At 61.0% G+C, this 11,154-nt stretch overlaps 1 protein-coding gene across 1 annotated transcript; it reads left to right on the top strand.

Annotated features, from left to right (window-relative positions):
- Nucleotides 1–291: 291 nt before the first annotated feature.
- On the top strand, nucleotides 292–11,154 carry CDR2L (cerebellar degeneration related protein 2 like; the record flags this gene model as incomplete). Its single annotated transcript, XM_081109301.1, has 5 exons — nucleotides 292–370; nucleotides 6,972–7,084; nucleotides 7,244–7,392; nucleotides 7,593–7,760; nucleotides 8,619–11,154. The coding sequence occupies 5 exons, from the start codon at nucleotides 292–294 to the stop codon at nucleotides 9,508–9,510; spliced, it is 1,401 nt and encodes a 466-aa protein (XP_080965427.1). The 3' UTR covers nucleotides 9,511–11,154.

Consider the following 11,154-nt stretch of genomic DNA (forward strand, 5'->3'; position numbering starts at 1 on the left):
GCCCGCCTGGTCGCCTCATCGCCCGCCGTCCCCTCCCCTCTACCCTTTGTGCCGCCGCCGCTCGGAGTTCCCGGCTCCGCAGGACCCCGGCCGGGCCAGATCGCGGCGGCGCATCGGCCCGCTGTGGGCGCCGGGTCAGCGGCCGATGGCGAAGGGGCGCAGCGCGGGCGGGGGCGCTGCAGCCGGAGCCCGCGACGCGGGAGCCCGGGCCCGCCTCCGCCGCATTGTCCCGGGCCCCGCACCGCGGCCCTGAGCCGCGCCGCCGCAGCGCCCGCCCGCCCCCGCAGGGCCATGCGGAGGGCCGCCGGGATGGAGGACTTCTCCGCAGAGGAAGAGGAGCCCTGGTACGACCAGCAGGACCTGGAGCAGGGTGAGCACGGAGAAGGGGGCAGCAGAGCGAGGTGCGCCCCGCGACCTCTGTCCGCTTCTCCATTGTTGGGCGGTGTCACCCCCGGGAGGGCTGAGCTGCACCCCGCGGCCCGGACTCCGATGGGTGATGCGTGCGGAGAATGGGGACGTGGAGAGAAGGGGCGCGCTGCCCTGGAAGACCGGCCCGGGCCCGCGAAGACCTGCAAAAGTCGGGGGAACAGTCTTCCTCTCCCCCGAAGGACGGGGGCATACCTCACCCAGCTCGCCCACCCCAACTTAGAGGCAGGCACTGCCCAGGGCCCCTGATATGGCCGGGGCCTGAGTACTGGCTGGAATTCTTAGGAGGCCTAGGAAGGTGGCTCCTTGGTTGTTTTGCTGGGAGGGGTGGAGTGTGTGGGGGGAGGGGGAGAATGATCTTATCCCAAATCCAGCGACACCCTTCCCTGCCAGAATTCCTGAGTTCTAAGACTCCCAGAAAGTTTCCCCAACTCCCTTCCCCTCAACCCAGGGAGGCGATAGGAGTGCGGGCATCCAGCCAGGGGAGAGGTGAAGATTTGGAGTCCCCTGGTCCTCCCCCCAAAAAACTCGCCCCCTCCCGAACTGCTCATGGTTTGGGGGTCAGGTTTGGCAATTCTGAACAAGAGCCCAGATTAGAGGGAGCCACCTCCCTCCTCCATCTGAGAGCTGCGAGGGCGACTGGAAGTGGGTTAGAAGCTGGTGATGAGGTGGCCGAAGTGACATCACTAAGAGTAGGGGACAGGCTGTTAGGACCGGAAGGAGGAGTAGGCCGAAGGGTCTGGCCAAGGCCTGCTAGACTGGAGTCAAATCCACCCTCTCCCGGCCAAGAGCACCTCATTCTTGGAGATCAGGGCTGGAGGGGTGTCCAGGAGAAGTGACCACAGCCCCCGGGTGGGCAGGTGTGGACACAAGTCTGATGGAGTGTGTGCTGACACCCCGGCTCTGGGGCTCCACCCACGGCCCCCAAGGCCTGGCCTTGCCCTCAGGGAGACATCTACCCAGATCCTGGAGCCTTGGTTACTGGCCCTGACCCACATCCTCCCGTGGCCAGATTTGCTGGTAGATGAGGCTCAGTCCTTGTGCTGAGGAATGGGGGGTAACCAGAGCCTCTGAGGACTAGTGTGGGACTGCGCGTGCTGGGCTGCACCCTGCTGTGCTGTGCCCCAGAGTCTCCCCTCAGCTTCCCTGCCTGGAGTGAGATGCCCAGTACTGGCTGTGACAACCCCTTCCCAGCCCTGGCCACTACTTTTGCATCCCACAGACACCTATCAGGCTCCACTTCGGGTCAGACACTATCCTGGGCACTGGAATAGCCCCAGCCCTGGCCCACTAAGTGGACCAGGTGGAGGTGGGCTTGTCATTGAGTGTAGGGACAGGATGCAATGAGAGGGCTTCATGGAAGAGGCGGCCCAAAAAGAAAGGTTGGAAGATGGCCTCCCCTCCCGGGAGGCAGATGCTGATATTACTGCTGTCTCATTTCTTTCCTGCTCCTTTACGGAAGTCTCTGGCACCATGCCCGGCCCAGATGTGGGGGGAAGGAGCCAGCGAGTTAGGGTGGGAGATGTGTTGCTCCCAGAGAGGGAGAGGTGCCCAGATTCCCACTGGGCTGGGTGCCTGCTCTGGGACAGGGTGGGGGGTGGTCCCAGCTGGCCCCCTGGTCCGGCCTTGCTGGCCTGCAGCACTCAGCCCCCCGCTCCTAGCCTCAGTAGTGCCCAGAGCCCTGGAACCAGGAGGGAAACCAGAAATGGGGCAGTCTCAGAAGACATCCGACCTTTTGACCAAACACCAATGAGTGCTGAGCCTGGGGAGTGCCCTCTGCCCTGGGGGGACTCCACATTCCAGCAGAGGAGGCAGAAAGGAGATCAAACTAGCAACCTTGGTAGCCTAGTCGCAGGGGTGCTGTGGCAGGCAGACGCCTGAAGGCCCCTCTGAGCTGAGGGTGCAAGGTGCTCCCAGGGCCGAGGGAGGAGGGCAGGCATTCTAGGTGGAGGGGACGCCTGCACAAGGCATGGAGCAACGTGGAAAGATCATGCATGACTGGAAGTGGGCCTTAGAGTGCTGGGGTGGGGTTGGAGGAAGTCCCAGGCACAAGTACTGGGCACTACCCCCGTGGGCCAGCATGGAGAGCTGGAGGGTGGCATGAGTGTTTGCCAAAAGCCGGCCCCCATTGGGGACCAGATGCCTGTTGTGCCCCCTTCTCTACACCCAGCTCCCCAGTTCTCTGCCAGCTGCTCCCTAGGTGCCCCTTAGTGTCCGGGAAGTAGTTTGCTCAGCCAGCCTGGTTCTGGAGCAGCACCACCTTAGGGCAGGCCCTAGCCTCACTTCCCAGAGCTTGGCCACCAAGATCCTGTCTGACTTTGATGCTGTTGTTCCCAATAGCAAGGTCCTCGCTCTCCCTGCCCCCTGCCCACGGCCAGCACGTGTAAAAATAGAAAACGCCATGAATTAGTAAGCACTGGCTCTCCTCCTCCCCATCGCAGACCTGTGGGTGCCTCTTTCCACTGAGACGGGGCTGCTGAGTCACAGATTTGATGTCCTGGGCGCCTGACCTTGAGACTCAGCCTCCGGCGAGAGCTCTGGTGTGACACTGAGATCGGGTGCCTGGACCCCAATTCTGTGGACACAAGAGTTCCTGACATTCAGGCCCTGGAGCCTGTAAGCAGGACACCCGCAGCCCTGCCAGGTGGTAGATGGCCTCCCCCCTATCCCCCCTTTATCTTGGTCTCTCCTTCCCTGTGCCTGTCCCCTGTCCCTTTCCTGCTCTGGAGTCTGTGGGGCCCCACCAGACCCCAATCAGTGAGCGCAGTGGGATTTCAGCATTTCTTTTCAGATACCCCCGTCTCATGGCCATGACCTCTCAGGCTTCCGGGGCGCTGCTCCTGGGCAGCACCTCAGCTGATTTGGGGGAAACCACTGAAGCCGCTGCAAGAGACCCAGAAACCCGGGGTCCAGGCCGGGGAAATGCCAGGCGACTCTGTACCGTTCCTGGCTTGGTCCAGTGGTCCGGTTGTGGCTGGCTGCTCCTTCCTCTGGCTTAGCCAGCTCCCCCTTTCTCCCACTCCCAGGCCTCCCGCCCTGGAGCCCTCCGTTAGCTATTGCCCTTCCCCGGCACTGGCTCCACTCAGTCCCTGGCCCTGCACCTTCTAGTCCAGCGGTTCTCAACCTTCCGAATGCCGCGACCCTTTAATACAGTTCCTCATGTTGTGGTGACCCCCAACCGTAAAATTATATTCGTTGTTACTTCATAACTGTAATTTTGCTACTGTTATGAATCATAATGTAAATATCTGATATGCTATATGTGTTTTCTGATGGTCGCAACCCACAGGTTGAGAACCGCTGTTCTGGACCTTTCTCAAGATCCCTCCTGGCAGCTGGGACCAGCTGAGCTTGCATTATGATTCCGTTTCCCTGTGATAGTCCCTGAGGTTCTCCCCACCCCCAAGAGCTCCTATTGTTCCCTCTTCCCCATTCCTGAGTCACTAGGGGCCCAGGTCACAGTCACTGCCTTCCAGGGCCAGTCCCTGGTCTATAGTGTGACTTCAGATGCTCACCTGGGAGGATGAGCAGAGAGGGTCGTTCATGACCATTCCTCACCCCCTCTGGGCACTGGGACTCTGCAGGGGGTCTACACAGGCCACCCGCAGAGCCTGTCCCCCCCACACCAGGCGACATCAGCAGCAATGGCCTCTTTACAGACTGCCTGGCAGTTCCCAAGGGAGGACCGGTTGCTGAGTGTGACCCTGGGGGTGGTCTTGCTGGGCTCCCGACTTCCCACTGAGCACTCAGCAGGGCAGGGCTGCAGTTTCACAGCCCTAACGTCTAGCCCAGCCGTGGGCAAACTACGGCCCGCGGGCCGGATCCGGCCCTTTTGAAATGAATAAAACTAAAAAAAGAAAATACCCTACCCTTTTATGTAATGACGTTTACTTTGAATTTATATTAGTTCACACAAACACTCCATCCATGCTTTTGTTCTGGCCCTCCGGTCCAGTTTAAGAACCCATTGTGGCCCTCGAGTCAAAAAGTTTGCCCACCCCTGGTCTAGCCTCTCGCTTTGTAGACTTGCCCAACTTACAGCTGATACCTTCCTACCACAGTGTCCTCACGCCCACTGGGTTCCTGTCAGGCAGCTAGTGTTTCCTGGCATCATCGTAGGAGGTTAATGAATGGCTCAAGGCTAATGGTGCTGCGCTGAGATTTGTCTGAGCGAGTATTTTGTCTAAAGGTGGGGAAGGTGTTTAGGAGAGCGCCTTGTTTGTCCAGGCTGAGCCGATGTCATTGCAGCCTTGCTCCAGGATCGCGGCTTTGCATTCCTCAACCAGGGCCTCCTCTGGGTGACATCTGGGCACAGCCCCCACCCCCCTCACCTGGCCTAGGTCCAGCCTGGGGGCTGCATGCTGCCTGTTTTAAACCTGTCTTAAAATCTCACCTCTGTGTGGGAACAGACTCCAGGTTTGTTCCTAGTGGACGGCTAGGACTTTGGCCCAGGCCTGGTGGCTGGTCAGAGTCCCCTCTGGCTCTGAGGTGAGGTCAGTCCTCCCCCAGCTGCTGAAAGCAAGCCCCGGCTCTGCTCTCAAATGCCCACTCGGAGTCACTGCTCTCTGGGGCTCTCCGAGAGGGAATCCGGGTCCCCCCCCCCCCCCCCCCCGCTTGTTGGGTGTAAGGGAGTAGCCCGCTGAACCCACTGTATTTCTTAATTAATTTCAGAGAGGAAGAGATAGAAGCATCAATGATAAGAGGGAATCTTTGATTGGCTGCCTCTTGCACGTCCCCTACTGGGGATCGAGCCCACAACCCAGGCATATGCCCTTGACCGGAATCGAACCCAGGACCCTCCAGTCTGCAGGCCAGCGTTCTATTCACTGAGCCAAACCGGCTAGGGCACCCACTGTATTTCTTAAACTTGCCAGGAGGGAGTATAGAGGCCGTCCATCCTTTAGCAGTGGTTCTCAACCTTCTGGCCCTTTAAATACAGTTCCTCATGTTGTGACCCAACCATAAAATTATTTTCGTTGCTACTTCATAACTAATGTTGCTACTGTTATGAATCATAATGTAAATATCTGATATGCAGGGTGGTCTTAGGCGACCCCTGTGAAAGGGTCATTTGACCGCCAAAGGGGTCGCGACCCACAGGTTGAGAACCGTTGCTCTAGAGGCCCTAGACTAGAACCACCACTGTCTGGAAAGTACCCAGCTCGATCCCGGGACCAAATCCCTTCGGCCCTGTCAGAGCTGCCTTCACGCCTCTGGTTGGGATTTATACCATTGGCCTAGACCCGTGGTCGGCAAACTGCGGCTCTTTGGCCCCTTGAGTGTGGCTCTTCCACAAAAATCCGATTTCTGCTCATGGGCCACGAAGCTTCAATTGCACTGTATGTGTGCGCCCGCACATGGTATTTTGTGGAAGAGCCACACTCAAGGGCCAAAGAGCCGCATGTGGCTCGCGAGCCGCAGTTTGCCGACCACTGGGACTGAGGGCCTCATCATGGGACAAGGATCCAGCTTTCCTGGATGGCATTTTGGCAGAACAGATCAAATAGGCTCCTCCCCTTCCCCACCACACAGCCCCCTAAAACCAGGCCAGGTCCCCCCCAGCTTCTGACAGGTGTTCATGTACCTCGGGCTGGGATGGGGAGGGGAGGTTCCAGTCCTGCAGACACAAGGATCAGCGCTGTGGGGGGAGCAGGGCGGCTTGTTTCCCAGGGAAAGGTTTCAGAGGTGCACGCGCCACTGGGACCACATGCTACCGACTGGGACCGGGAGACCTGAGTTCTGCTTTCAACGTGGCTGCAACCCAGCTGGGGACCTGGGCAAGTCCTTCTTCCCTGTCTGGCCTGTCACCCATAGAATAAGGATGTTACGCCAAAGGGCTCTGAAGCCTCAACCAAACGCTAAAACGCAGCGAGCCCCTCTGCCCCGCCACAGCGGGCAGCCCATCAGTGGGCTCCCAGTCCCCTCCCAGCCCAACTCCAAGGCTGCCCATTGCCAGCCGCCCGCTGGCCCCGGACGAGCTCTCCCTTATTATCGTCCAAGTCACTTTGCCCCTGGGTCTCATCACACTCTCCACTTGCACCTGCTCGGTGCCAGGTACGGATCTAGGTCCTGGGGATATCAGAGAAGGAACAGGCAAAACCCCTGCCCTGTGAGCTGATAGTCAGGAGAGGCGAACAAGGTAAGTGAGCAAGCTGTTTGGTGCGTTAGGTGGTGATCTGTGCTAAGGAGAAAAAGCTAAGTGGGGAGGGAGTGCGGGAAAGGGGAGGGTGCCGTTTAAAATCAATAGTCGGGAAAAGTCCCCTGGAGAAGGTGACACTGAAGCACAGACTTGAAGGCAGACAGGGATGAGCCCTGGGGGGTGTGGGGCGAGGACATTCCAGGCAGAAGCAACAGCCAGTGCAAAGGCTTCGCTCCCGGCCTGCATCCCCTCCCAAGTGGGGCTCCCCCAGTCAGCCCCTGTGTCCTGGTCGCCTTGGGGTCCCCGAGGCCCAGCTCAGAATGAATGCTCAGAACATGAATGGGGGTCCTCTGGCTTCTTTCTCATACTGCTCGTCCCTTCTCCCACCCTCCGCCCCTCCCTCCAGACTTGCACTTGGCCGCTGAGCTGGGGAAGACGCTGCTGGAGAGGAACAAGGAGCTGGAGGCGTCGCTGCAGCACATGTACGCCACCAACGAGGAGCAGGTGCAGGAGATCGAGGTGAGGCCCCCCCTGCGCAGCCCCCGGGCAGCCCTCGTGCTCTGTCTCCGCCCCCAAAGCACACCTGTTCCTAGAAGTGGGAGGAGAGCCCAGGCGGAGACGTTCTCCCGAACCCTGTCCTGAAAGGCCACTCACCCACCACCCCCTGCCGACCCCCAGTACCTGACCAAGCAGCTGGACACACTGCGCCACGTGAACGAGCAGCACGCCAAGGTGTACGAGCAGCTGGACCTGACAGCCCGAGACCTGGAGCTGACCAACCAGAAGCTGGTGCTGGAGAGTAAGGCTGCGCAGCAGAAGATCCACGGGTGAGGGCCGGGTGGGGGATCGTGGGGAGGAGGGGCGGCGAGGACTGGGAGTGCTGTGGGCATAGGGACCCAGGGGTGTGACGCCTGCTCCTTCTCCCAGGAGCCCGGGCTGGGGACCTGGGATGGTAGTGAGTTTGCCTGAGGAGGGCTGGCCCCTCCCCTTAAAGTTCTCCCCTGCGTGTCTCCCCCCACCCCCCCAGGCTGACGGAGACCGTTGAGCGCCTGCAGGCCCAGGTGGAGGAGCTGCAGGCCCAGGTGGAGCAGCTTCGGGGCCTGGAGCAGCTGAGAGTGCGCCGGGAGAAGCGGGAGCGCAGGCGCACCATCCACACCTTCCCCTGCCTCAAGGAGCTGTGCACCAGCAGCCCCCGGTAGGTGAGGGCGGCACTCGTGTCTGAGCGCCCAGGATGCCAGCCAACAGGAGAGCAGGGAGAGGGTGGGCAAGGAGAGCTGGTGCATCGTCCGGGCTATTGGCGAGACTGGTCCCGTTGCTGACAATAGTCAGCAGCTGGCGTTCACTGAGCCCTGGCCATGAACCCAGGACCCTGCTAAGCAGCTTAATGGTCATGACAGTACCAGGAGGTGTTTTATCATCTTCGCTGCTCAGATGAGGAAACTGAACCCACAGGTTAGGTGTCCTTCCCAGGTCACCTGTCAGTAAGCCAGGAGGGGTTAACCATTACACCTCAGTTCCCCTTAACCTCAAGGAGATGACTGGTTAATGCAATACATGCGCTGTATTTAGAGGGCGTTTCAGTAAGGGTCCTGGCAAATGACAGTGCCTCTCACATAGTAATTGAGGGGCGACTGCTAAGGAGGTGTGGACCAGGCATAGGAGCAGGGGAGGAAGCGGACACTGTAGCTAGGGCCTAGGCCCAAAGGGGCCAGGGCAGGGAGGTTCCTGGAACCTGGAAGGCATGGAGGGTGCTGCCTGGCCTGCACTGACCAGGACGGAGCCTAGGGAAGACATTCCCACCACTTCGGCCACTCCCACTCCTGCCCTCAGCCCGCCCATCCCTCCCATGGCTGAGCTCAGGAGAGCCAGGTAACCTGGCTGAAGCAGCCCCTTGAGGTCAGAGGGAGAAGGGCCAGAGCGGATCTAGAGGGACAAGCAGAATATGCAGCTCAGTGGACCAGAAAGATAGAAGTGTCCGGGGCTGGGCTCCCGGGCCTTGCCCATGACCAAGGCCCCTGCCCGCCTGCCCCCCTGCCCCCGCTCTCTCTCCCAGGTGCAACGATGCCTTCCGCCTGCACAGCTCCTCCCTGGAGCTGGGCCCCCGGCCCCTGGAGCAAGAGAATGAGAACCTGCAGACGCTGGTGGGAGTGCTGCGCTCCCAGGTGAGCCAGGAGCGGCAGCGCAAGGAGCGGGCGGAGCGCGAGTTCGCGTCGGTGCTGCAGGAGTACTCGGAGCTGGAGCAGCAGCTGAGCGAGATGCAGGGCTGCCGCCTCCGCGTGCAGGAGCTGGAGGCCGAGCTGCTGGAGCTGCAGCAGATGAAACAGGCCAAGACCTACCTGCTGGGCCGGGAGGACCACCTGGCCGAGGCCCTGCTGGCCCCCCTCACCCAGGCCCCGGAGGCCGATGACCCCCAGCCAGGCAGCGGGGACGAGTTCGGGGCCCAGGACGGCGTCTCCTCCCCGGGCCCCTCCCCCAGCCACGCCGTGCGCAAGAGCTGCAGCGACACGGCGCTCAACGCCATCGTGGCCAAAGACCCCGCCGGCCGGCACGCGGGCAACCTCACGCTGCACGCCAACAGCGTGCGCAGGCGGGGCATGTCCATCCTGCGCGAGGTGGACGAGCAGTACCACGCGCTGCTCGAGAAGTACGAGGAGCTGCTGAGCAAGTGCCGGCAGCACCGCGCGGGCGTGCGGCACACGGGCGTGCAGACCTCGCGGCCCATCTCCCGGGACAGCTCGTGGAGGGACCTGGGGGGCGGCGAGGAGGGCCAGGGCGAGGCCAAGGCGGGCGAGAAGAGCCTGAGCCAGCACGTGGAGGCCGTGGACAAGCGGCTGGAGCAGAGCCAGCCCGAGTACAAGGCGCTCTTCAAGGAGATCTTCTTGAGGATCCAGAAGACCAAGGCCGACATCAACGCCACCAAGGTCAAGACCCACAGCAGCAAGTGACCCTATGCCGGCCTGCAGCCTCCCGCGGCGGGCCGTGGGCCCCTCGAGCCCGGGCCCGATGCCTTTGGCAGCAATACATCCCCGTGGAGGCCGCTCCAGAGAGCTCGCGGGGCGGGGGGCACCGCTGCTGCCCGCAGGTGTGGGGGCGATCCGCATGTCACCATGCCTGGCCTCCCAGAGCCCTCCACCGTCCTGTGTCAGCCCAAGGCACAGCTCTGAGTTTCAAAGCCAAACGTCCCCCCTTCCCTGGGGGTTCCCAGCCCCCCAGCTTTCTGACCCTAGATTCGTGGCCAGGCTTCTAAGCCATCTGGACCAGTTGTTGTTTTGTTTTGCCCCAAAGTTTGGGGTTTTTTGAGAGATTTGCAATGTAAGGTCCCCCTGACCCCTTGCCACAACTGGAAACACTTGAAGGGGGACCCCAGAGCCCGCTGTGGCCGGTTCCTGGGGTCTCCTTGACCACCCACTGCTTCTCCCCAGCTGTGACACTGTCATTCCCTTAGCACCAGCTGTCCCACCCCTAGGGTCCTACCCAGGTCAGAGGTGGCCCTGCCATGCAGAGCAGAGAGCCTCAGCCTGCCCCCGCCCCACTCCAGCACTAGTGAGGTGGCCTTCTCCCTGGAGACCCTCAGCCCCCTGCAGATCTGTAGCCAATCAGAGGAGGGGACAGAACCCCTCGCAGCCATACACGAGCGGTGCACCGTTTCCCTCAGAGCCAGCCTCCTGGGGTTCCAGCCCCGGAAATGCCTCTGGGCATTAAGCCTTGCAGGGGTCTGGGCGGTGGGGAGCCCCCCATCTCTGCACCCCGCCTGCAACTCCTTGAGTTTGGCCTCTGCCTGCCCCACCTCAGGGACCATAACGTGTCTCATTCACTCCCATGCTCCCCAGAGCTGACCCCACAGCAGTCACACCTGCTCCCCCAGAATGTCCTGGGCACGTGCAACAGCCAGTGGTCCCAGTGTCCACCCCTGCACCCCTTCACCCAAGACTCGCCCCACACTGACCGGTTTTGAAATGCGACCCGGATGGAGAACAGGTCTCCTTCCCATAAAAAGCCTGCTCTTAGCCTCCTGCCCATGTGGGGGCCTTGAGGACCCAGGGGTCAGAGGTTAATCATCTTTGGTTAGGGCTTTAGAAAGTCCAGCTGCAACTAAGAGACACCAAGGTCCCCAGCTTGACCTGAGCCCCTCTTCAGGGCTTCCCGTCTCTGCCGTCCAACCTGAGACCCAAGAAATCGGAGGAGCCAGACAGCCCAGTGAAGGCGGTGGCCGGCCTCCGCTGGGAGCCCAGCGGGAACCTTCATGCCTTACTTGTTTCTAGGGGCACAGGGGTCTGACACCCGCCCGACCTCCCCCGAGGCGCCACCTGCTCTCTGGGCCGCACTGTGCTGAGCTGTCGGCCATCCTCTGGCCACACACCTTGGAGCCCTTTGTCCTCTGGAGCTGGGCAGCTCCCAGCCCTCCACGTGTAGGTCATCTAGGGGGGAGGGGTGGGGTGCGCGGGGGTGGGGGAAGGGCTCCTGCCTGTTTGTTCCCCAGTTCTGTAGCAGCCCACCAGCATCACCTTTGAAGTATACATGAGAGAAATATATTTGCAAATGCTTTATTCTCTTCTTTAATAAAAAATGCACCAGTATTCTAAAAGCAG

The sequence above is a fragment of the Myotis nattereri genome (genome assembly GCF_964212035.1).
Source record: "Myotis nattereri genome assembly, chromosome: 16".
In the NCBI taxonomy this organism is placed as follows: domain Eukaryota; kingdom Metazoa; phylum Chordata; class Mammalia; order Chiroptera; family Vespertilionidae; genus Myotis; species Myotis nattereri.